The following is a 26,243-nucleotide window of genomic DNA, read 5'->3' as shown; positions in this document are numbered from 1 at the left end:
TTGGTAGCTATTAAATTATGGAAATGAATCGGGTCATTTCCATATTCGTTGTAATGTATATTCTTTTGGTACCATTCATATATGCCATTGATTTCAATTGCTGTATTAGTATCAATATAACAGGTAATTTGTTTGCCTAATGAAAACAATTTATACATGAACAATATCCATACATGATAAGCTTGGATGCAGCAATTAATCCCCAATTTACTGTATCCCATTATTTCATGAAAATTTGTTTATAAGACAGAAGTTTTCACCAATTTGTGATTCCAAAACAACTTTGTGCGGTATAAAAATGTTTCTAACACCAGCAAATTGTACTTTACTCTATAACCCATCTTTGATCTGCTCATATAATGCCCACAAGACAATGCCAATGATAGTATCTCTAACCAAGTCCTTGAGCAACCTGACAACCCAGCCATTAGAAGCAGCATCGTTAGAACTCCATGAAGGCCTCTGTCCTCCAACAAGGTCTCGAAACCGTAGGTCTCCCGAGTCAGCTAATAGTGCATAGATTACACCATTCATGTGGCCTTTTCCGATAACCCCCACCACTCTCTTACTCTTATTAACAGCTTTGCTTCTCTTTAAAGACCATGCTAGATACTGAAAAGACAATAGCACAAAAGAATGCACGCAACTTCTAAGCATTTTTTCTGTTAAATAGTCACTCATTACAACCAAGATTTGTTCATGAAGGGTTAAAGCACATCAATCACTAAGGTCAAGTTATGAAGGGTTAAAGATACTTACGGTGTCTCGTTCATGTATAAGAGGTTGCAGGAGTGAGGGATATGAAGAACTTAGTTGCTCATACAGCTGAAATGTGCTGTCACTTGTACTTGAATCCTACAATACAACATAGAAGCAAAACATTCAAAAATAATAAGTTCATGCTTCTTTTGTATCACTCTGTCACTTAATTAGTAGTAATAATTCCTCTTAGCTGTGAAACCATAAATTACTGACCGTCTCTAATTCAAGAATAGCAAGAGAATAACCTTGAGACTCTTTTGGGACATATCAGATGGTGATGTTATCCCACGAAAAACCGACGTCACTAAGCTCAGTTTCTCTGTCCATATCAGAGAATTCCAAGCCCTTTCAAGCTACAAAAACAAGTTGTATATAACTAAATGAAGCAATATTGTTCTTTAATGTCGTCAACAAGTATTGCAAATCCAACTTCCACATCAAAGATTCAGAATTTAAGCTGTACTATATATAGCATTAACCAAAACATTGAAAAGTGTCTAAATTTGTGCATACAGTTATTTCAATTGGGCGATCCCCCAAAACAATTTGAGCACCAACTTCTTCAGAGGCTTTACGAGCAGCGCGGAACTGCAATCAATTCAATTAGAGCTCACCAATAACGTCATATACGTAATTGATATGCAGAGTGCATCATCATGACTACAATCTAACAATTCCAATTCCATTTTCAGTCGTACATTACACTAATAATATTCTTAACTCAAGCCAACTACCTCATCACCGAAAGGACGGTTGGTATCTGACGAGATCTTTGAAGAGAAAACCGCCAAGAGTACGCGTAATGCCAGAGCAGCTTGACCCCCTGCCATATTATTACACAGTTGAGTAATTCAAGATCACATAAACGACGAAAATCTCCACCATATTGGTCGGTATGACATAAAGGTCGACCTGTTTTAAACCTTCAGATCGATGAGTTTCTCCATTTACCATTTAAGAGTAAACATTATTTTTTCACCGTTTGATTCGTTTGTATGTCAGAGCAATCAAGGACATTATAATCAGAAATTTACTTCTTACCCAAGTTTATGCTACGACCAACGGCTCCAAAGAATCCATTTCCACTCAAAGAGAACATGTTAGACTTCAATTGATGATCGGACTCATCATCCATGGAAGCATACATAATCCCAGCTCTGAAAATGGGCTCTGCAACAACTTAAGTTAAGATCGATGTGGATTGAATAAATTCATCCACTCTTTTTTGTCACCCTTCTTACACCAACAGTCTATCACAGCTTAAAATAATTTACAGAGTAATTTCAGGAATTGGGTCGACATTAATTCAGAAAATCATATCAAAACCAATCATTAAAACCCTAAATCTGGTCATATTACTTGCCTGCTTCTACATAGCTCCACAACCACATTATCAGGTTTCACTGCCCGGACTACACGCTCAACCTCCAGAGCAGAGTCCTGAGAAATATGAGTGGTTCCAACTAACCATATCGCCTCAGGCTCAACGAACTCGGTTCTCCATGCGGGAACCGGGCCGAACCGGCTCTTATCGACCAAGAACAAGCTCCCATTTTCAGCCAAATCAAGCAATTCAGGGTAAGTTTTTGCGATTGTGGCTCTCGAGTCTTCCAATATTTCTGACCTGAAATCGAAGTCTGGTGGTGGAGGTTTGATGGAAACCTTGATGGGTCTACGAGGCTTGCGGGTGAATAAAACTGGGTTTGTGTGGAAAATTGAAAAGCTTGAGTGAATGGTCTCCATGGATGAGATTGAATGAGCTCGGTTCTTGTATCTTGTACGTGTTTAGCGTTCAAGTGTTTCAGATAATTTGACCAATAAAAGTAAGTGGTTTAGATTATCCAACTTTTAACGGTCACGACTCACCACTGTACTCTATTCTACAGTAGTTTTGCAGAACAAAATCAGTAATTTACGTTCGGACCCTAAAATATCTGGGGTGTTTTATTATTTTTTTTTTTAAATAAAAGTTGAATTCATTAGATCAAACAACCAAAGACTAGAGTCCATCATAAGTTACATCAGCAAAACTCGGTAAGAAAATTTAAACAAACCTATCTAAGTTAAAGCAGCTCATTAAAATATCTGGGACACTCGCTTTTCAGCAAACATATTTAAGAATGAATAAACTTCGTCCTCTACGGAAATGAAATCATTCAACCAGTCATCCCTTGCAAATCACACACTTGTGGTACAAGTAAAAAACTAGAAATGTCATAGAAGACTCAGATAAGCTTATCCAAACTCACACAGGCTAGCGCTAATCTTATTTAAGATAATTACCAACTCCCACAGCAGTCTTGATTTGACAACGATTGGTCCTGGACCATCTACATGACTCAGCTACCTAAGAAGGTCCACCTCTTAAGCCAGGCGCACTCATCACTGAGTGATACATGAGGGTTAGGAGTCATCATTTAGCCCGTGGGCCTAGTGGGTCGACGGAGGCCCGCCAAAAAGCCCGCCATAGGCTCGGTCAGGTGGGTAGAGAGCCGTGCTTGGTTTAGGGGTTAGTAAAAGCCCGCAAATAAATATATATTATATAAAATTATATATATATATATATATATATATAATCCAAATTTCAAGAAACTGAATTCTACGGTTATTTAAAAAAAAAAAGGAATCCTAGGCTAGAATGAGAGTATCCTACTGTTGGATTTGAAAAGTGGAGACTAGCTGTCTCACACCAGCCCACAACTGACAACCCCACTAAGTCAGTCACTCTCTTTCTCTCTCACACTCTCACCACTCGACTCACAATTGACCTATTTCGAAAACAACTCAACTCTTCTCTCTCATTCTCTCAGCCGCTGCCTCCGTTGTGAGACTATTCCCCGATTTTCCTCTAGCTCGTAGCTTCATCCTCCAGCGGTCCATCCCTCTTCCGCTGCTTTGGTAGATCTGCAATTCTGCGGCAATCCCAACTAGTCAACGACGCCATCGATCACCTTAAATCTGGTGGCTACTGCGACCTCTTCTCTCAGATCGAGGTTTGAATCTCAGACTAAGAACCCGTTTCTTCAATTTTCTGTTTGTTTTGAAATAGAACGGTGTGAAATAGATCGGTTCGAATCTCAGACTAAGAACCCATTTCCATGTTTGACTTTTTTATCATTGTAATGTGCAGGTTCGAGTGCAAGCTATTCGGGGGCTTCCCTTTTTCTGCAAGGATACCCTGAACACATCTCCAATCTTGTAGACATTCTTGTGGAACTCCTGGAAGCTGGTAATGGAGTACATCATGTCTTCTCTTTTTTATTAGTTCATTTTCAATTTCTGGTAATGGAGCGAAAGGAAAATCTGACGAGTTTGAGTTTTATTTATTTGTTTGTTCATGCTTCAGAATACATATATTTGCAATCTAGCAGGGACTGAAACGAAACTTAATCAAGTTGAAACGATGGCTTTTGAATCAAGGTTATGGCTTATTTGTTCCTTTTATTTTTCTTTTGAAGTTGGTGTTTTGATTTATTGGACAGGAGTTGAAAGAGTTAATTTTTTTTATGCGTTTTGAAGAACCCAGTTGTTCCTTTGATTAGATGTTAAGGTCAGAATGATTAGATGTTGTTTTATGCATGTTTTGAGTTCTTATTGTCACAATGAATAACTGCTACTAGTTCTTAGTAACAATCTAGTTGTTGTATGCTATTTTTTTTCTTGTTTTGATAGTGATCTCTAATATTATAGGACAAGGAAGAGCAAACTAAGGAATTGACAGTAACATCTCTGCGAATAAGTTGTGCCTCATAACTGTTTTAGCTTGTTCATTCAAAACTCTCAAGTAATATCTGAACCTTGTTTATTTCCAGCTAGAAATGGATGATATTAATGTTGATAATGTGACTGAAACTGGAGCTTCATCTATTTCAGCATCTTCTAAGAAATTTAGGTTCACTAGTAATGTTTGGGAATTTTTTGGGAAGCACGACCAGATTGGATGGGAAATAGTGAAGATGAAGCTAGAAATGAAACTAATAATGATTCTGGAAATGAGTATGGTGAACAGGTACATTGTTTTTGGTTCATTGCTCCTATTTTTTTATGCTTCAGTTTACCAAAACATGTTTGCTGGTTCTTTAAATCTCTATTTAACTGTGTAGGTACCAAGATCAGTTGAATCCCATGAGATATCAACAAATCTGCACCCTTAATTTTCAAGGTCAGTAGAGAAGCAGAAACTCTCATACATTCTTAAGTTTTCTTAAGTTGAATCCCATGTATTTTTTTAACGATTTTTATGTGCTTTGACATACATTCTTGGTGGAAATTAGATGTTTGATTGGAGAGAATCTTACTCTATTTATGTTTGATAACCAAGGGACAATTTTTAACTCCCTGTACCAATTATGCAGGGCTGCAGGCATATGATAAAAGGGAAGAGTAGATAAGCATTCATTGCATTTAGAGAAGCATTGACGTCCAAGTTCGCTGCATATAAGTTGTATTAATAATTTGCTTTTGTTCTAAGTTGTAATTGGGAATGTTCCTATACTTTGTATTCTCCGACTTTTTATTTCAATACATTAAATCGGGCGTGGGGATGAGCCTCCCAAGTAGGTTGGGTCCAAACCCCTTAAAAAAAAAATATCATATCTTTAAAACTTCTTTTGTTAATAAAGCCCAACTCGGCCTGTAAATACGAGGGCTACCCGGCCCGAAAAGGCCCGCCTTATGGGGCAAGGCTTGGATCTTGCCATTTATAATAAAGTCTGGCTAAACCCGCTATTTTTAGAAAAAGTAATAAGGCCCGGCCCGGCCGGTTGACGAGCCCTAATGATTAGGCCCATCGATTAGACCTCCTCGAAAGCCCATCGATTAGGCCCAAGAAACTCATATCTGAGCTCAGGCCCAACAACCCAAGCCTAAACATGAGCAACCTTAGCAGAAGCACAGACCATCTTCTGCTACGCCTCTATTGCTGCCGCTGCCTCTAACTCGACCCTCGGCGACCATGGCCTCTCAAGACTGGTGCAACCCAAAGCTAGGACCACTAGAGATGGCATAAAAACCCAAGAGTATGGGTATCCACGGGTACCCATTCTATTTGGGTAAAACTATTCGGATATTTGTAACAGTAAATTACCCATGGGTAAATGGGTTTTGGATACCCACTTAGGTATGGGTATATCCACGGGTACCCATACCCATATAAATTATTAAACTTTTTTTTTTAATCAAAACTTATTAAGCTATATTCTTACACAATTTTTTTTTTTTTTACAATTTTCAATCAAAATTAAGTTTATGATTTAAAAAAAAAAAATTTTCACGTATCTCTATTAAGATGAAGTTCTCAAAATCCCAGATCTTCATCTTCTCAAATCCCATATCTTCATTCCTTCCTCCTTTAATTTCGAATAGAGCTCCAGATCTTCACTGTTGATGGACAACTCTCTTTCTTCCTCCTTTGATTTCGAACTGAGCTCTCGATCTTCATCATCTACCGCTTCGATGCCATCAACGTCACAGAGCAAGCGCCGGTGGCTCTTGGCCCGGCCGAAGTGGCTGGGGTGGTGGCAGAGTCCTACACGCGCATCTTCTTCACGAACTCGGTGGCCACCAGCGAGCTGTACCTTCTAGAATCGGAGACAAGGATTTGGAAGGAGTGCAGGACTAGTGATGTGGTAAGTATTGAGCTTAGTGAGAGCCGTCTGATCAATCACACGTGATGAAGAATTGAAGGAGTTGATTTCAGTATTCCCAGAATCCCAGCGCAAGAGAGTAGATGGGTTTTTTTGTTTTATTTTCTTACGGATGCTTTTCTCAGGAAAAAAAAATTAAAGAAAACATATGGGTAGTTGGGTATCCATTTACCCAATAGGTGGGTATGGAAATACCCATGAAAAATAAGACTGGGTATGGGTATGATGGGTATTACCCATTTTAGTTGCTAGGTGGGTATATTACCCGCATGTATTACCCAATAAAAAAAAATGCCAACTTGACCACCATCCAAATCAATCCTGCAGAGATCACAAAATAGAAGCTTTACAATCCAAGCACTTGCACAGCGGCAGGTGACTCAACGATGCCGCTCTGCAAATTCCGAGCAACTGCATAGCGGCCAAAACCAAAGAGATCAAAGTTGCCCTCAACCTACCGCCTCCAAACCTGCCAAAGCTAGCCACCCATAAAATAAAAACCCCGACTTTGATCCTCACTTGCGAGATGACGTTGACCCTCGCCTGTTAGATTCGACAGAGATTGAAGAACAACCACCGCCTACGCCGCAAGGCACTCAAGGGCTGAATTGAACCAAGAACACAGTCAGAGAGGCCTCCAATTCAGAAATCTCTTGCCGCAACCCACAATAGACGTCGAGGACCCCCTCTGCGCCGCCGCAGTATCTTGCCTCACCACGGACGCCGCTAGTCGAAACCTAGGTTTCAAATCCAAAGTTGCTCCGAGAAGCTCGGAGACGCTTTCTAGAGATTTTTTGACTATTTTTGGGGTGTTTTATTATGTTTTACATTTCAAATTTAGAACCTTTTGTCACTTTATTCCCTTAATTTCATACCCCATATTTAGGGATTTTTTGAAATGTCGACAAAAGTTGACGTGATTTCAAATCAACTCACTCCCTCTATGTTATTTGTAAAGTTGTTGCTGGATTGTGTGGCTTCATTCGGGCTAGGTCGCTTGTTGGTGCAGGGGTTAGATTCTCCTTTTTCGAGCTCTATGGATCTCTATAGTTAACGGGCATGGGGCAAGGTACAGAGTTGGTGCGGCTGTGGCGACAAAGGCAATTGCTCTGTTGGATTGGCTACTAGGGGACCCCTTAATTGGCCCTGGATCTGTTTTTCAGATTTGGGATTAGGCCTTATTAGGTGAACTGTGGCAGTACTAATTAGGCCCACCTTCCAAATTTGGGATTCCAGTGGTTTTTCTATAAAAATTTGGGATCTAGGATGATTTTCCATGTGATAACTAATTTGTTATTTTTTGTAGGGGCTAAATATTGTTTTGTACCATGTGGTATGGGTCAAACATCAATTAAGTCTCTCGACTTTCAATTTCATCAAAAACACCCTCACGATATGATTTTCTCGTCTAATAGGTCATTTCGTCAGGATTCCGTCAATTTCTGACGTTAACTGCTGACATGGCATTCCAACTCAGCAAAAGTAGGGGCCACACGGAAGTGAAATTCCCAAACTGACCATGGCCAACAGAATATGGAAAAATCCAAAATAAATTCCAGCTTTGAGGTTGGGGAGACTCGAACCCCTCCCATAGGGTATGTAACTGAATGACCCAACTATCAGACCACTTGTAAGGTTTTAGCATATTGTAAACAAAAATAATATATATTTGTATAATGATAATAAAGAAATTGAAGTTTGTTTCTGGATTTGTTTATAATGATAATAAAGAAAGAAGCGCGGGGGTGTTATGGTTGCCGGAGAGGAAGAAGAGGACTATGATTCATTTTCTTCATAAGAATTAGACTCATTTACCAGAATTAGGGGCAAGTTTGAATTTTTTTTTGGATTTTTCCATATTCTGTTGGCCATAATCAGTTTGGGAATTTCACTTCCGTGTGTGCCCCACTTTTGATGAGTTAGAAATGCCACGTCAGTAGTTAACGTAAGAAATTGACAAAATCCTGACAGAGAGACCTATTGGACGAGAAAATAAAATCGTGGGGGTGTTTTTGATGAAATTGAAAGTCCACAGGGTACCAAACAATATTTAGCCCTTTTTATAGGATCAATACCCACGAGGAATAGCATGGCTTCTTGGTAGGGCTGAGCATATGTCGGGCTGGTTCGGTTTGAAGCCCAAACCATTTCTAACCCGAAGTAGTTGGTTGGGCCTAATTTCAAATCGACAACCGAATAAAAAATGAGTGGGCCGAATTTTCAGGTCGGACTGGTTCGGTTTCCAATTGCCAAACTTTCAGTTTTGGCCCATTTTTCCTTTTAAGTTTCCTTAATTTTTGGACCAATTTGAAGGCCCAGGTTTTATGTCTTTACGTTTTACGGTTTTACCTGCTTTTTGGCCCAATTTCAAGCCCAATTTCATATTTAGCAAAGGTATTAAAAGAACAAACAAATACTAAACCAGTTTTCTGACATTGGTATTTTCTTTTTTGTTCCAAAGTGAAATTCATGAACTAATCGTGAGATTCATGAATTGGTATTTTCTCAGCTTAATAGCTCAAATTTTCCTATTATAATTTTTTGAGCTTATTAGCCCAATTTTGCAGACTATTATAAACAATAAATCATTTGCAGATCTTGCCAAGTGCTCCCATTTGAAAATTGGAATTTGCTGGTTAACATCACCATCGCCTATATATTCCTTGGCAAAGGTTTTATTAATTCTCTGCAAACATTAGAAACATTACGTAAATAATCAGTTATAATAACTCCAATCCAGCCAAATATGCAAGCAACTAATTTCTCTAACAAAAATAAAAACCTCTCGGATCTAAATAGTTTGTTCTCAACCCATGCAATCTAAAGGGAGGCAGAGGCTTACAAACCCATATCTCACCATTACATATTGATCAAATCTAAAGTATCAAAATTGAAAGAGAAATAGCAAATCTATGATCATGAATCTAATCGAATTTATAGTAATTTGAACGAATCCAAAACATGAAGCGAAAAGAAAAACTGAAAGAGATCAGATCTATAAACATGAAACTTATGAAAGAATTACAGTATAACATAGAAGTACCTTTGGATTCAAGAGGCTGCAGTGGATGACATAGTAGACACGGTGGACCTCATGTTGACAACATGAGATAGAAGAGGGTGCGAAAGAAAATGGTGAGAGAGGGCTGAGAGTCTGAGACGTGAGAGAGAAGCAGCTGAGACCGCTAGAGAGAAGGATGAGGTGAGGAAATGATCGAGAGAAGCTTCTGTTAGCATTCAAGCCACCCTCAAGTGCAAGACGTACAAGTTATAGAATAGGGGATTAAGTAAGGATGTCGAACCCACAAGGATTGGTAAATCATTTCCTAGCTAGGGAAAACCTAAGGAAGAACTAGAAGAATATGCAAATGTACAATCACAAACAAAGACTCACAAGTGAACCAAAGTTCATGGTGAGTATGTGCAAGATGGTGTGTAGAGATTTGATTTTGATTTTGAGTTTGGTTTCTATTCAAATTGAAACAATGAAAGCAAGTAATATAAACTAAGCTAAACTAAACAAGTTGTTATCAAATGGATGGGAGTTAGAGCATCGGGTTTCACCTTTTGCCTCCCTTACAAACATGAAAGCAATTGAATATGAATGATGCAAAGCTAATTGTCCAATTACCCTCTTATCATCCGGATAGGACTCAATCATTTGCCCCTAAATGCATAAAGCTTAGAATTTAGATAACCAAGCAATCTAACCAATCCTATCTCTAGGTGATTTTAGCTCACTACCCTCACATGTACACATGGTGTGCTTTCATGCTCCCTTTTTGCCTAAAAGTAATCACTCTTTAGGAAAAACTTCATCTAATGGCAAACACATAACTCAAATTGATTAGGTCTAAGTGATGCATTCAACTATTGACTTAGTATGTGAGAATGACAACATGAATTTGCATCAATTTATAAACAAAAGCATCAATACAAGTAAGTTTGGCTAGCCCTAGCCCCAACTAGTTCACTACTCACACATTGCTAGATACACAAGCTTCAACATTCTATTAAACATCAAATACACAAAGAGATAGAGAGTAAAGAGTGACTATTGATGATGCCGGAAGAGGTGGTGGAGATGGGTCTCCAAGAACATGATGTGGTTGTAGTCACCTCCTTCTCCTTACTCCAAGCTCTTGATATTGGTAAGAATAGTGAAATTTGGGATCTCTAAGGTGAGTTGTGATGTTGAGTGGTGGAGGAAATGGAGGTTGTAGTGGTGGAAATTGTGGTTTTGGTGGTGGAAATTGTGGTGTATTCTCTAGAGAGAAAAAATAGATCTTGGATAGGATGAAGATGATTGAATGGAGTCAAGAATGCTGAATAATTAGTCTTTGGCCTCTCTTTGATCAGCTATGTGTGTCCTCTTTGGTCCCAAAGTGTGCAAGAGGTGCTCTTACACCATTGTCCCCCAAACGGTCCCAAATTGGCAAGGTGACAAAAGAACAAGGTGTAGGGAGATATTTGAATTTCAAGTGATGAGAGATTCTCACCACCATGGTTATCCTTTGTTGGAGAAAAGACCCTCCATGAGTGGTTGCTCGCCAAAAAAGTTTGCTGGAAAAATCGCCTGAAAAATCGATTTGCAATTTTCTTCCAATCTCCGTATCTTCTTCCCCTAGCTTCAAATCTCCGCATTTCAAGCCTCAAATGTTCATTTTATTCTCAATGCAAGGTTTCCTATAAATAAAAGGAAATTGATTAAAAATGGCAAAATAGCATGGAAGACAAATCAATTTTCATAATTATGAGGCATAATTGCATAAGTAATTTGTGACTCAACAAATACTCCCAAACTTGAATATTACTTGTCCTCAAGTAAAAGCATTAACTCAAATCCGAAACATAACAAAACTAACACAACCTAATTCTTCCAACATTATCCTCAAAGAACACAATTTGCTCAAGGCAAGAAAATCAAGTCATGTCTCAAAAGTTTATGTAGCTATGGGACAAATGCTAGAGTAAAATGTATGCCATGCCATGATTGTCACTTTGATGTACCAAAACCATGCTTGCACAACAAAATCATGCTAACCATAAACTCACTAGATTTTCACTCTAATTTTCACACAAGTGTTTAAAGGTTAGCTACACTATCACTCAAACAATCTCATGCAAATGCCGCCATATGCTTGTTTTTCAATCTCATCTCCACAGGTCATGCACAAACCATCTTGGATCAAAGAAGACTTTTATTAGGTTGTAATGAGGCTTCGGGTAAGGGGTTAGAGAAATGAACTGGATCGGACAACACAAATTTCAAGCAACTTAGCAAGCAACTCCTTTATTGAGATTTTACGAACTTAAGACCTTAAGATGCTTCATATGATTCACTCTCTTAACCATTCCCCCAAACTTTAAAATAAAAACTATTTATTGAACTAGAGAAACTTTCTTTTTAGATTTTCTTTCCTTTTTTTTTTTTTTTACTTTCTTTCTTGACTTTCTTGAAATGTAAAGACAAATTACAACTGCACAACAAACATAATAGTCCCCCACACTTATTTCTTTTCAAGTACCCCCAAACTTTGTTTCTTGAAGCATCTTGACATATCCAATCTCACATTGCTCACTAAGAAAACTTGGAAAGGGTAAGGCTAGTGTTTAAGCTAGAAGGTAAGACATTTGTAGTGCAAATAAATGAAAGGCTAAGAAAAGGCACAAATTGGCAATCTAAGGATAATCATCTTTTTAGGACAGGAGCTTGTTTGGCCATGGTGGAATTCCTATTGCCTCAATCATTTCTGCGATGTATTCATGCTTGACAAAAATTTTGAGAGATATAAAGCAAGTTCTAGAGATACAATTCACAAAAAATTGATCACACATGAAGAATAAAGTGCTAAGGGGTATTAGATGCACTTTCATTAGGCTCAAAACTCAACTCACATTTGTGGTGCAAATAGTTCTCACAAATCTCATTATGCCAACCATATCTCAATACATCAACTTGATAATCACAAGTAACAATGAAGTTAAACATAAGTCCCGTAACCTTTATTTGAAAAAATGAGTTCACAAGACATAGACATGCTTTCTATCCCTTTACACATCAAGTTCAAGTTTCATCATAAGAGTTGGAAGGAACTAAACACAAACAAACACGCAAAAACTAGAAACAACTAAAAGCTAAAAACAACTTCTTTTTTTTCTAACAATTTGGATTTATTGAATTTAAACTAGACTTTCCCCCCACACTTGAACTTAACATTGTCCTCAATGTTAAAAAGTGTTTTTTTTTTTGAAAGCTTTGCAATGAAAGAGTCAAGCATGTTAAGAAGGAGCATGCAAACTGTCACAAAAACAAATAAGTGACCGAAATTTAATCACAATGAAGTACATAAAGCAAGAAAAAGGTTTAGGAATGCTCCCCCTTGTAGACCATGAAGTTCATTCAATTCACCAACAATCACCAACATGCAAGGCTTTAAGCCCTTGCCTTCCAAGCTAAATTTTAATGTGTCATTTCTTCAAGAATGGTTCTAAGGGTTTTCCCCCTCCTTCACTTGCATTATGAGCTTGACTACCTCCAAGTAGGGCTTTGCTTTAAGGACATTTTGCATGTTCATTGATTCTTCATTCACTCAAGGGGGCTTATTGAGACAATCATCTCCCTTGTGTAACTTCTTTGAACTTCCAAGGCAAGTGTTTAAGCTAGAAGGTAAGACATTTGTAGTGCAAATAAATGAAAGGCTAACAAAAGGCACAAATTGGCAATCTAAGGATAATTATCTTTTTAGGACAGGAGCTTGTTTGGCCATGATGGAATTCCTATTGCCTCAATCATTTCTACGATGTATTCATGCTTGACAAAATTTTTGAGAGATATAAAGCAAGTTCTAGAGATACAATTCACAAAAAATTGATCACACATGAAGAATAAAGTGCTAAGAGGTATTAGATGCACTTTCATTAGGCTCAAAACTCAACTCACATTTGTGGTGCAAATAGTTCTCACAAATCTCATTATGCCAACCATATCTCAATGCATCAACTTGATAATCACAAGTAACAATGAAGTTAAACATAAGTCCCGTAACCTTTATTTGAAAAAATGAGTTCACAAGACATAGACATGATTTCTATCCCTTTACACATCAAGTTCAAGTTTCATCATAGGAGTTGGAAGGAACTAAACACAAACAAAACACACAAAAACTAGAAACAACTAAAAGCTAAAAACAACTTCTTCTTCTTTTTTTTCTAACAATTTGAATTTATTGAATTTAAACTAGACTTTCCCCCCACACTTGAACTTAACATTGTCCTCAATGTTAAAAAGTGTTTTTTTTTTTTTAAGTTTTGCAATGAAAGAGTCAAGCATGGTAAGAAGGAGCATGCAAACTGTCACAAAAACAAATAAGTGACCGAATTTAATCACAATGAAGTACATAAAGCAAGAAAAAGGTTTAAGAATGCTCCCCCCTTGTAGACCATGAAGTTCATTCAATTCACCAACAATCACCAACATGCAAGGCTTTAAGCCCTTGCCTTCCAAGCTAAACTTTAATGTGTCATTTCTTCAAGAATGGTTCTAAGGGTTTTCCTCCTCCTTCACTTGCATTATGAGCTTGACTACCTTCAATTAGGGATTTGCTTTAAGGACATTTTGCATGTCCATTGATTCTTCATTCACTCAAGGGGGCTTATTGAGACAATCATCTCCCTTGTGTAACTTCTTTGAACTTCCAAGGCAAGCTCCCATGTCAACAAGTGCTCCCTTAAGCAATCCTCCAATTTGTTTCTTCTTCTTGATGGGGGTGAGGAGTAACTCAAAGCCTTGTGAACATGGTAAGACTGGAAGAGGTGCCTAAACTTCTTTCTTATTTTTCTCATCTCCCCTTACTCTTGCCTCTCTATAGTAACCGAAAAAGTAGCATTCATTCATGTCATCCAGAATTTGAAGGGAATGAAAGATTTGGAACTTGATTTTGTCTCCAAGTACCTTCATGCTCATGGTGCCTTTCTTCACATTAATCTTGACACCGGCAATGGCCATGAAAGCTCTTCCAAAGATGATAGAAAACTCATTGTCAAGTGTCAACCATGGGGGCTTCCTCCATGTCTAGGACTATAAAATCCACCGGCATCACAAACCTTACAACATTGACAAACACATTCTCCAAGATTCCTCTAGGATGCCTCACGCTTCTATCCGCCAATTGGAGAGTGATTGAAGTTGGTTTCAAAGCTCCTTCAAGACCAAGCTTCTTTAAAGCAGAATAGGGCATTAAATTGATACTTACCCAAGATCCATAAAGCAATTGTCAAAAGTAGTTTCTCTAATCTTGCTTGGAATAGTGAAACTTCCCGGTTCTTTGAGCTTTGGTGGAAGCTTTCTTTGAATGATATCACTCACTTCTTCACAAAGAGCCACTTGCTCATGTTCTTTGAACTTTTTCTTTTTCATGCACATATCCTTCAAGAACTTAGCATAAGATGGGATTATCTTCACGGCTTCAAGGAGTGGAATGTTTATATGAACCTTCTTGAACAAATCAATCATCTCCTTCAATTGGCTCTCTTTCTTGAGTTTTTTCTCTTGTTGCCATATAGCTTGAGGGTAAGGGAGAGACACTTCTTTTTCTTGCACAATCTTCAAATGAAGATTGAAAGTGATACCTCTTTGGAATGGTCTATCGATTGGATAATCATTGGACACTTCTTTTTCATGGTTGGCCTTGGAATTTGAGTTGTTTTTCAAGTCCTCATCTTGTCCTTCATTGTAATCCAACACAATTTACTCATACTTTATCTTCTTTCAAAACCCGGTGGCTCTCTTGGAGTTACAACTTCTTCATTAGTGGGCATGTACACATTGTTCATAACTTGCCTTCTAATTCTCAAAATAGTGATAGCCTTGGCTTCATGCCTTGGATTGTTGACCACTTGACTTGGAAACACGCCTTTCTTCCTTTGGCTCAACTTATGTGCTAGTTGCCCCATTTGTACCTCAAGCTTGCTCACACTTTGTTAGATGACATTGATCTTCTCATCTTGCTTTGTTTGATTGTTCACAAAGGCCGTCATCATTTCTTCAAAGGTAGGTGTCTTTCTTGCTTCTTGTATTGGTACTTGGGGTTGTTGTAGAGGTAGAGGTTGTTGAGATGGTGCTTGATAAGGTGGTCTAGGAGCATGATAAGTATTGTTTGCTCCTTGATTGTTGAAATGTGAGCTACTTGCACCTTGATATCCACCTCCTTGCCTTTGGTAACCTTGACCTTGTTCACAGTTTTGATTCCACCCCAACCAAAATTAGGGTGATTCCTCCACCCAGGATTATATGTGTTGCTATAATCCTGGGTGGAGGAATCCAGGATTATACCTTGATTGTTGAAATTAGGGTGATTGTTGAAATTAGGGTGATTGTTGAAATGTGAGCTACTTGCACCTTGATATCCACCTCCTTGCCTTTGGTAACCTTGACCTTGTTCACAGTTTTGATTCCACCCCAACCAAAATTAGGGTGATTCCTCCACCCAGGATTATATGTGTTGCTATAAGGATCATTATTTGGCTTTTTTGGTAGTCAAGGAGATTGCATTGCTCTATCAAGCCTGGATACATATCGCTTTGTGAACACTCCATTGTGCTATGATACACACTTTCACAAATCAAACAAGCTTGCTCCATGGCTTTGACTCCCAAACTTGGCTCCCGAATTCGGCTTGGTGATGCCATTAGATTGAGGGGTCTTCCTTGAGCTTGTAGAATCATGTCAAGCTTCTTTTGCATGTTTCCTTCTATCTGCCTCAACTCTTATTGCATTTGAACACTTGAAATGTCAACAGTATACATGCATCTCCTTTGCTCTTGCTCCCTCATAGGTACTTGTGCACTGTTCATCATCATTGGCTTTCTATCCAAGGTACTATCATAGAGTTGAGAAGATTCATTCATTTCATCTAGGATCTTCATAGCTTCATCTTCAGTCTTGTTCATGAAACATCCCCACAAGCATTGTCAACTCTCCTCCTTGTGTCTTGTAAAAGCCCGGTGTAGAAGGCACTTAGAACCACTGCCTTAAAGAGGCAATGATTGAGAACACCATCTTCTATATCCTTGAATCTCTCTCATGTTTCATAGAATGACTCATTTGGTAGCTCTCAAAAGTTCATCAACTCATTCCTCAATGAATTGGACTTGTGAGGAGGGAAATAGAATTTGAGGAATACCCTTTGCATCTCTTTCCCAGTGTGGATACTACTTGGGGGTAACTTGTATAACCATTTCTTGGATTTGTCCTTCAATGAAAAAGGAAAGACTCAAAGACGCAAGTTGCCTTCATCAATAACCAAAAGTTGAACAGTTAAGCATGCTTCATTGAATTCTTGGAGGTGCAAGTATGGCTCATTACTTGACAAGCCAAAGAAAAGGGCTAAGTTTGCAATAGTCCTTGGTTTTATGTCAAAAGCAACGGCACATGGTGGAAGCATGATGCAACTTGGATGATTGGAGATTGTTGGCAAAGTGTACTCCTTCATGGGGTGTGGTTTATCCATTGTGGGTATCCAAACTATTTTAGCTTGCAACTCTTCCGCCAATTTCTTTATGAGATCAATAGTTTCTTGCGGTATCCGAGTTTTTTCACCACTATCTTCAAGGATTTGATCAACAGATATGTTGTCTCCACTTGGTGTGCTTAGAGATGATGGAGTAGAATATGTTGAATTGATCCTTGGGATACTTGTAGGTGATTCGTGAGACATAAACAACTATATTATTTCAAAACAAAGGTAAGAACATAAGTTAAGATACAAAAAGAAACCAAAAACAAGAAATTAAAAATTGCTGAAAACAGGGGAAACGACCGGTCGGTGGCACTTGCCGACTGGTCGGTGAGCTTCTAACCCCCTAAAACGACACTTGCAGACTAATCGGAAATTTATGACGACTGGTCGGCGAAACAAAAATCACACGAAATGAGCACAAACGACTGGTCGGTAAACAGAGATAAAATAAAAACAAGGGAAATTTCTAGCTAATCCCTAAGGCTACCTTAGCTAGGGATTGAATTTCACACCAATCCCCGACAACGGTGCCAAAAACTTGTTAGCATTGAAGCCACCCTCAAGTGAAAGAGGTACAACTTATAGAATAGGAGATTAAGTAAGGATGTCGAACCCATGAGGATTGGTAAATCCTTTCATAGCTAGGGAAAACCTAAGGAAAAACTAGAAGAATATGCAAATGTACAATCACAAATAAACGCTCACAAGTGAACCAAAGTTCATGGTGAGTATGTGCAAGATGGTGTGTAGAGATTTGATTTTGATTTTGAGATTGGTTTCTATTCAAATTGAAACAATGAAAGAAAGTAATATAAACTAAGCTAAACTAAACAAGTTGTTATCAAATAGATGGGAGTTAGGGCATCGGGTTTCACATTTTTCCTCCCTTGCAAGTATTAAAGCAATTGAATATGAATGATGCAAAGCTAATTGTCCAACTACCCACTTAGCATACGGATAGGACTACTAAGGCTTAAACCCCTTTCATTTTATTAACTCTAACCGGATAAGTCTAGAGCTAACTATCTAAAGACAAATTTGATTACCGGATAGGTCTCAATCCTTTGCCCCTAAATACATAAAGCTTAGAGTTTAGATGACCAAGCAAGCGAACCAATCCTATCTCTAGGTGATTTTAGCTCACTACCCTCACATGCACACATGGTGTGCTTTCATGCTCCCTTTTTGCCTAAAGGTAATCAATCTCTAGGAAAAACTTCATGTCATGGCAAACACATAACTCAAATTGATTAGGTCTAAGTGATGCATTCAACTATTGACTTAGCATGTGAGAATGACAACATGAATTTGCATCAATTTATAAACAAAAGCATCAATACAAGTAAGTTTGGCTAGCCCTAGCCCCAACTAGTTCACTACTCTCACATTGCTAGATACCCAAGCTTCAACATTCTATTAAACATCAAATACATAAAGAGATAGAGAGTAAAGAGTGACTATTGATGATGCCGGAAGAGGTGGTGGAGATGGGTCTCCAAGAACATGATGTGGTGGTAGTCACCTCATTCTCGTTGCTCCAAGCTCTTAATATTGGTAAGAATAGTGAAATTTGGGATCTCTAAGGTGAGTTGTGATGTTGAGTGGTGGAGGAAATGGAGGTTGTAGTGGTGGAAATGGTGGTTTTAGTGGTGGAAATTGTGGTGTCTTCTCTAGAGAGAAAAATAGATCTTGGATAGGATGAAGATGATTGAATGGAGTCAAGAATGCTGAATAATTAGTCTTTGGCCTCTCTTTGATCAGCTATGTGTGTACTCTTTGGTCCCAAAGTGTGCAAGAGATGCTCTTACACCATTGTCCCCCCAATGGTCCCAAATTGGCAAGGTGACAAAAAGACAAGGTGTAGGGAGATATTTGAATTTCAAGTGATAGGAGATTCTCACCACCATGGTTCTCCTTTGCTGGAGAAAAGACCCTCCATGAGTGGCGGCTCGCCATAAAAGTTTGCTGGAAAAATCGTTTGAAAAGTCGATATGCAATTTTCTTCCAATCTCCGTGTCTTCTTCCCCTAGCTTCAAATCTCCGCATTTCAAGCCTCAAATGTTCATTTTATTCTCAATGCAAGATTTCCTATAAATAAAAGGAAATAGATTAAAAAGGGCAAAATAGCATGGAAGATAAATCATTTTTCATAATTATAAGGCACAATTGCATAAGTAATTTGTGACTCAACAACTTCCAAGGTTGTTAGCTTTTATAATAGGTGTTAAGATCGTGTGTGGTAAGGTGCATTAGAAATAAGCCTTACCCACTAAAAATTCGATAGCACATTAAAAAAATATACATATATTTTTAATCCAGGCGGTTCGATTTTCTCCGGTCTGTTTTAGTGACAAAACCGGAAAGATCCGGTTCGGTTCAGTTCGATAAATGCAGTTTTTAGTGTTTTTGGCAAGCGGTTCCGTTACTGAACAAGAATTCCTATCCGCCGGTTTTTTAGTCCAAATCGGTTTTTTGCCTACCCCTACTTATTGGTCAGAAATTCTTTACAGCTCTGTTGATGGGTGTTGCATAAAAACTTTTTCTTTAGTTTTTTATTAGTTTACTCTCCCTAAGCTTCACTCAATAGGTGAAATAGGTGAAGTGATATTGCGTTTAGCGGTGTCGCTTTCTGACTGACCCGCTAGGGCATGTCATTGTTTAATATTATTTTTTCTTATTGAATAAAATGGCTAACCTCTTCTAAAAAAAAGTGAGAATAGTGAGAACCATATTCGTTAATTATATTTTTTTATTATTAAACGATCATTGATTATATGTCATAATCTAATTTTATTTTGTTTGACTATTTACTTGTTTTTTCATTACTATTTGATTAATTTTAATTAAAGATATTATGCAAGACATATCAAATTTAATGTATACTGTACATGTAATTGGAGCACTAAATCCACTCTCCAGTAATGACAAATTAGTAGCTAGTATAGAACAAGTGGGAATCTTTACAAACTTTTTCTTTTTTGATACAGTGGAACCTTTACAATTGGTGGCATTAAACTACATAGGCCATATTTAGACATTACATGTCATAAGTCATAACGTAGCTGGATTACCAACGCCGCCATTGTATTCATTAAATATAGGAATTATTATTATTTTGTTATTCAATTGTATGTGGAAAATTACAGTTTATTGATTTAATTTACATCCCATTACTTCAACGCGCATAGTGCATGTATTCATTTGTTACCCTCTATGGGTAAAAGTCCAGAATAAAGCAGTTGGCATTGGAAAATTACACGTTGCTAGTTTCATAAGGTAACACTAAAGACATGTACGGTTTTACTGTAGGAAATTTTTTTTCTCTTAAAACTCTAATTTAAAGAAAATGGAACTCTAAGAAAAAATTAAGGGACGCAATAGCTCACTCATTTCTAACAAACAAACTAAAGTCGAGTATGTAAAACTCAAGAAATTGATGTTTTACTAAATTGGTGAAATAAAAGTAATATTCTTAGAATATAAATTGTTAAATCATAAAATCGAGGCTCTAAATATTTGGATCGGAGAATCAAATGACTAATGCTCGAAGGTACGATTGCAAAGCAACCGCCGTATCAATTGATCTTATAATGATCAAAATCAAAGATAAAAAATTGAAGTTACTAGAATTAGTAACATTTGAACTAAAATAAGAGATTCTCTCTGAATGGGAGTGTAAGAGATCATAGCATGTGCATAAATCTCTCTTGGCATGGTTTAGAACACAATATCTGTACAGTCAACCAAAACAAATACAAGTAGCTAAGTGGCGAGCATGATCCATCTAATTAAACTATGATCAAAATGCCCCATTTGGCAAAACAGCATCATCCTCAACCATTGCAACTAGCAAAGAACCAGAATTAAAAATGGAAACAAACAGTGATCTTGGTGGCAATACAGCAGACACTAGCTAATTGCTTTGCTTTTTCTTCCTCCCAGCGGTTAATACGTGTGCGTTTTGTAGCCTCATTTATCACATCAAAAAGTACAAATCATGTTTAATAAGAACCAAGGCAAAATATAAAGCTCGCCTAGCTCCCGCGACTTTCCCACGCTTCTTCCCCATAGCCCTTCCAACCCCGTTAACGTATATGTATATCAGTATATATATTGCATCATTTTTAAGTTTTAACCTAACCCTCCCACAGATCCATTTTTATATAATCTGCGCCAGTCAATTTGAAAATTGACTCATATTTTATATAAGTACGTACGTGATAGGTGAATTTTTATGGCGGATCCGTATGGCAACGTGCCCAAAAGTGACGACCAGCCATCCAACTCCAACCCACCTTTCTTTATTCAACTTCCTCCAACCAGCAGCTCCTCCGATGTCAATGATCAACAGCATCACGACCTCTTGGGCCTCCGCTCTCCGACCGGTGGCTCCATTTCTTCGCCAGGGAGACACCCGCTTTACCGAGGGATCCGGTGCCGGAGCGGGAAATGGGTGTCGGAGATTCGAGAGCCACGTAAGTCCAACCGCATATGGCTGGGCACGTATGCCAAGCCCGAGATGGCGGCCGCGGCTTATGACGTGGCGGCCATAGCCCTTAAAGGGCCTGATACTGCCCTGAATTTCCCCAACGCCCTAATTACTTATCCGATCCCGGCTTCTTCGGCGGCCAGTGACATAAGGGCTGCGGCAGCTAGGGCAGCCGCGTCTAGGGCGGAGAACATTAAGCCGGGAGAGAGCTCATCCGGTGGTGCGGCGGGTCGGGTTGAAAATGTGCATAGGTCAGGTGGTGGTCGTGGTACTGGAGTGACGTCAGATGACGGTGGCGGCTGTCAGGAGTTTATGGACGAGGAAGCGCTGCTGAATATGCCTAATTTGCTGGCGGACATGGCGGAGGGAATGCTGGTGAGTCCGCCGAGAGATCCGGCTGATGATTCGCCGGGAAATTCGGACGGAGAAAGTCTGTGGAGCTATTAATCAATTGGCCATAGCTCATCTCACAGTTCAAGTAATCAACATCATTCTGGATCAAAATTAAGGGTATGTATTGTGATGATACATATGATTGATTTGCATTACTAATAAGTAGCTATTAGCTAATTGAGTACTGGTGTGTGCAGACTTCATAGTTTCATTTTGGCTTTGGCTGGATGTAAATGTGTCTGAGTCTGAGTCTCTTTCTGTGTGTTCTTTGGTGGCCGGATCGATGACCGATAATTATGGGTCTGAAATCGATCTGCAGTCAGCTGCTGCCTAGCTATATATGTATACTGCTTTTTTCTGCAGCTGATTAATTTGTACTATTGCGTGTAGAACTAGCCAGAAATTATTGGTCACTGCTTCTGCTTTTGCTGCTATCTCTTATTATTTGCAGCAGCTTCCATACTATCTGCTACTACCTTATCAATTATCATGACTATATATGATATGCATATATTTATCTTTTGCTCGCTGTTGTTTTATTAGTTGATTGTATGTGCTTTGCTGCTTAATTCTCTTGACCAAATGCCTTAATTCAGACCAAATTTGCTCCTTTTGATCTTATATTTCCTTCAATATAGCTAGGAAGAACTGAAGAAGTCAAAGTTTCCGGACAGGAGGCAAATTTTGTGCCCAGGATTTAGGGCATACATGGTGGATATAGATATATGTATATATAATTGTTGGTCCGCTTGGACTTGTTGATCACCTGTGAAAGAGATGGGAACACTGAATAACTGAAAGTGTACAGCAGTCCACATGTTAGTAGATATTTACTCACACAGAAACATACATAGCATCTGAAGGTTAACACTGTGTCAAACAAAGATGATACATTTAGCTAGCATCTTCATGTGTGAATTAGCTAGGGGGCTAGTGTGCTACGACAAAAACATAATTGAACTGTCTGAAAGATGAAATTCAGCATAATTGAACTGTCTGAAAGAGGAAATTCAGTTCAATTTTAACCGCACGCTATTGAGATGCAAATAAGGTGAGTCAACTTGAAAGTGTTTTGAACCGTCTAAGTGTCATCAGATAATCAGAAATAACTTTCATTGAGTTTAGTGAAATAGAGATATCAAAATTACGGATATATACTTATTGTGTATTCACGATTATGAGTTCCTTTCTTTCTATTGTTTGTTTCTTCTTATAACAAATAACCGATTATTAAATGAAAAATTGATGGTTAACATGTAACGTATACCAATTAGATTAAGTTTGTAAAAAACAGATCTAGAAATTCTCATGATCGATATGAATATCTCTATTCATCGAGAAGTGGGTGGGTTTTTGACTTGTCTCGAACAACTTGGAGAAGAAGATATGCAGGTGATGGATACAGCTAGAAGAGGTTAGGGGCCTGGTGCTAGTGCCGTACGTAAGTGTATAAACAGTGTTACTAGACCTAGACCTAGGTGATGATAAGCAGTGTGTTAACATGGTAGTCGGTTTCAGTAGTTGCAGTGCTAGTAGAGGCTGGTATATATATGTACAAGAACATCATGCTGCCATGTGAAATCTCACAAAAATACAACATACTGCTGCGTGTGTGGAGGGGTCCGCTGACTGACAATCTGAGTGTGGCTTTGTCGTTCTCCCACAGCCATCCAAATTTGGCAAGCTTCCAAGCTCTACTTCTGGAGTAGATATTTTCTAGTCGTTGTATTTAAGCATGCTACAAATTCTAGGCGATAAAATCGATGCTAGGAGACGTTTCCAGTGCCAAAATTTCAAACTCTATACTTCATATTGTAAAAATAAATCTTAAAATTGCACTTAAAAACAATGAAACATGGTTCATTGAGGCCAGAGCCTTTGGATTTGGTTTGAGGAGATGCGATTCCAATCTTTGATTACTGGTGAATGATCTAATTTACCGCCAGACTAGTATGAGGTAAGGAGTCTCACTTCGGATTTAGTTATGAAAGATGCAATAATGTATACCTGTACTTTCAATAATTAAACTAATTTCGAGTGTAGGCTAATTAGACAGTTCGTAATAATAAATTAAAATTACAAATTTGAGATGTAAATTTTAAAAATAAAATCTTTAAAATCATGGGATGTTGAACATAACGTCACAAAATTTATACATACGTGATTCATCCACTGTCTGCTTGGTTTTATTAAAATTAATTTGTGGTTACAAACAAGTTAGAGTGGACTACCACAATCATCATCTATACATTGAAGCAACACAGAGACTCGTATAATTGACTAAAACTATGTTAAGAGCAGAATATGCACGTGTATGAGAGTATATATAGCATATAGACCCCCAAGACCCGAAGGCCCGAAGAACAAAAATGCACAGAGGCAGAGGCCGGAAAAGTTACTTTCTCGGTTAACGAGCGAGAGCCAGGATGACAGTCAACAATTAAAGCTAAAGGTAGTTTCATCTTTCGCTTTCTCTCCGCAATAACTAATCTAATTCCCGAAGCCAACAAATTTCAATTGCATACAGACATATGCCATATCTCTCTCTTCTTGCTTTTTTTGTCTGAAGAAAAAAGTTTTAAAGGATGAATACACTTTCAATAATTTCTCTAGCTAAGAAACTGCGTTTTATCGGTCATCATAAAGGTACTACTAACACAAGCTTTCGTCTAACATTTTGTACCGACAATGATTTCAGTTGTTTCGATCTAACGACACTGAAGCCCTTCCTCTCATGATGATGGCCGGATCTGGTGGTAATTGGTAAACCTGATCGAAAATCGATCTGTTTCTAGCTAGCTAGAGTTTGAGGGCTCTTAATAATTCTGTTGCCCCAACTTGCCTCACAAGAGTTCAGATGAAGGACCACATATATAAATAATTAGTCAGACGAGTATTAAAATTGCTTGAATTATACATGTTCGATGGTATGACATGATTGTATGATGCAGAAAATATCTTACGAGATCGAATAATGAGAGCTAACCGACCATGTTGTACAATATTATCAAGGAATCACTCCAAGGGGGAAAAGGAAAAATTTACTGCATTATTAGTACGGCTGCCCTGCTTTATTTCAGCTTATGCTATAAGCATTCATTAGCTTTCTCTGTTCAGAAAAACAGTAAAAAAGATATGGAGGGACTTCGCCAGGATCATGATTAATTCTTTTTCAAGGTAAAAGACGACTTGTCTTGTCTATCTTAACTGTTTCTTGAGTAGGCAGAAAGAAGTTGCATGTCTGGATCGATCATCAACTTGTTGAAAATTAGGTTTAGTTATTTATTTATTTATTTATTTTTTCTGGTCGAACTTGTCTTGCTAGAAGAGGAGGATATGAGAATGGAAGAATGGAAGAATGGTGGTCCAAAGACACATTCGGTAAGTTGACAAAAAAAAAAAAAAAGACGCATTTGGGTACTGAAATGATATAAAATTAATAAAGGAAAAAAAGAAAAAAGCTCAGCTCCAATTTCAATTCCAAATGCTGTCAGCTATCGGATCGAATAATAGCCAATGAATGAGATATGGATACGTAGATTTGAATTTCATCCATTAGTTTTGAGGTCGATCGACAACTACTGTTGCTAAAGCGGCTACCGCCATCAATTTTATAGATATATATAAGGAAATAACGTGCAGACGAGAGCGTATATAAATAGGGCAGCCATGGATTGAAACTTGAAATGAGCTTCACCTTTTTCTTCAAGGTTGCTCCTTCACTTTCCATCATATCATTCAATTGTTCTCGAGAAAAGAAAAGGCAAAAAAGGCATGTTAAGGTATATATGTAGTGAACTGAAGGTATGATCTGATAGTGATGAGCTCTAATCTGCATGTTTTGGATTAATCGTAAGACAACATACGTACGGTAGTCTATTTGCAATATTCAGCTGCTCTAAATAAATTTTTTCTTAATTTTTATTTTAATTTTTGCAGCTGTTTTGAAATATTAAAAAAGCAGCTGCAAAAGAAATACTGTAGATAGACTATTGTACGTATGTTGTCCTACGATTAATTCAAAACATCCAAATCAGAGTTGACCACACTCAGATCGTACCCTCAGTTCACTGTGTATATATGTTACCATGCCCTTTTTGTTTTTCTAGAAAGTGCATCATTATAATTATAGCTACGAGGTGGTGACTAGATCAACTTGAAAATATGTGACACCACCCTCACTCAGATCATTCCCTCAGTTGACTCCTGCATGCATGCACTCCTAAAATTAGTTCAGAAACCCATTGATAATAGGTGACCCTACTCAGATCATACCCTCAGTTTACTATGTATATATATATATATGGCGGCACACATGCACGTTCTGGCCTTGTGTTTCGTTACTCAAAATAGGCGGCCACCCGCCGCCCGACTGAACATACGTACCAATAGTCGCCACATTCATAACCATGCTTTCTTTTGCTTTTGTTTTTT

General features: G+C 38.1%; 2 protein-coding genes and 1 long non-coding RNA gene across 5 annotated transcripts; 2 read left to right on the top strand and 1 right to left on the bottom strand.

Moving 5' to 3' along the window:
- Window positions 1-201: 201 nt before the first annotated feature.
- Window positions 202-2,611, bottom strand: LOC112173461 (traB domain-containing protein). 3 transcript variants are annotated; one of them, XM_024311126.2, is made up of 7 exons: window positions 2,126-2,609; window positions 1,804-1,919; window positions 1,497-1,585; window positions 1,276-1,350; window positions 1,008-1,115; window positions 760-855; window positions 202-612 (listed from the first exon to the last, which is right to left on the bottom strand). In XM_024311126.2, exons 1-7 carry the CDS (start codon window positions 2,503-2,505, stop codon window positions 331-333), a joined length of 1,146 nt encoding a protein of 381 aa, XP_024166894.1. In that variant the 5' UTR covers window positions 2,506-2,609; the 3' UTR covers window positions 202-330. The 3 variants fall into 3 exon arrangements, with proteins under 3 accessions (XP_024166894.1, XP_024167103.1, XP_024166961.1); XM_024311335.2 differs by having other exon boundaries at window positions 1,804-1,932; window positions 2,126-2,300; XM_024311193.2 differs by lacking the exon at window positions 1,276-1,350 and having other exon boundaries at window positions 2,126-2,611.
- A 934-nt stretch (window positions 2,612-3,545) lies between these two features.
- On the top strand, window positions 3,546-4,357 carry LOC121051823. Its single transcript, XR_005807121.1, has 3 exons — window positions 3,546-3,755; window positions 3,893-3,991; window positions 4,109-4,357. It is a non-coding gene; the product is annotated as an uncharacterized LOC121051823 (long non-coding RNA).
- A 16,682-nt stretch (window positions 4,358-21,039) lies between these two features.
- Window positions 21,040-22,243, top strand: LOC112197223 (ethylene-responsive transcription factor ERF027). The gene has a single exon (XM_024337829.2). It carries the CDS (start codon window positions 21,162-21,164, stop codon window positions 21,861-21,863), a length of 702 nt encoding a protein of 233 aa, XP_024193597.1. The 5' UTR covers window positions 21,040-21,161; the 3' UTR covers window positions 21,864-22,243.
- The last annotated feature ends 4,000 nt before the right edge of the window (window positions 22,244-26,243 follow it).

Source organism: Rosa chinensis, chromosome 1 (genome assembly GCF_002994745.2).
Source record: "Rosa chinensis cultivar Old Blush chromosome 1, RchiOBHm-V2, whole genome shotgun sequence".
NCBI lineage: Eukaryota > Viridiplantae > Streptophyta > Magnoliopsida > Rosales > Rosaceae > Rosa > Rosa chinensis.
The sequence above is the reverse complement of the archived record's forward strand: the minus strand, read 5'-3'. Positions and strand labels throughout refer to the sequence as shown.

What these genes read in the sequence shown, in the direction of transcription:
- LOC112173461 (XM_024311126.2), bottom strand. Translation starts at nt 2,505, where the DNA reads ATGGAGACCATTCACTCAAGCTTTTCAATTTTCCACACAAACCCAGTT. An exon ending in ACCGTCCTTTCGGTGATGAG is followed by an intron (nt 1,351 to 1,496) that starts GTAGTTGGCTTG and finishes AATTGATTGCAG; the next exon opens with TTCCGCGCTGCTCGTAAAGC. An exon ending in ATCGCCCAATTGAAATAACT is followed by an intron (nt 1,116 to 1,275) that starts GTATGCACAAAT and finishes TTGTTTTTGTAG; the next exon opens with CTTGAAAGGGCTTGGAATTC.
- LOC112197223 (XM_024337829.2), top strand. Translation starts at nt 21,162, where the DNA reads ATGGCGGATCCGTATGGCAACGTGCCCAAAAGTGACGACCAGCCATCC.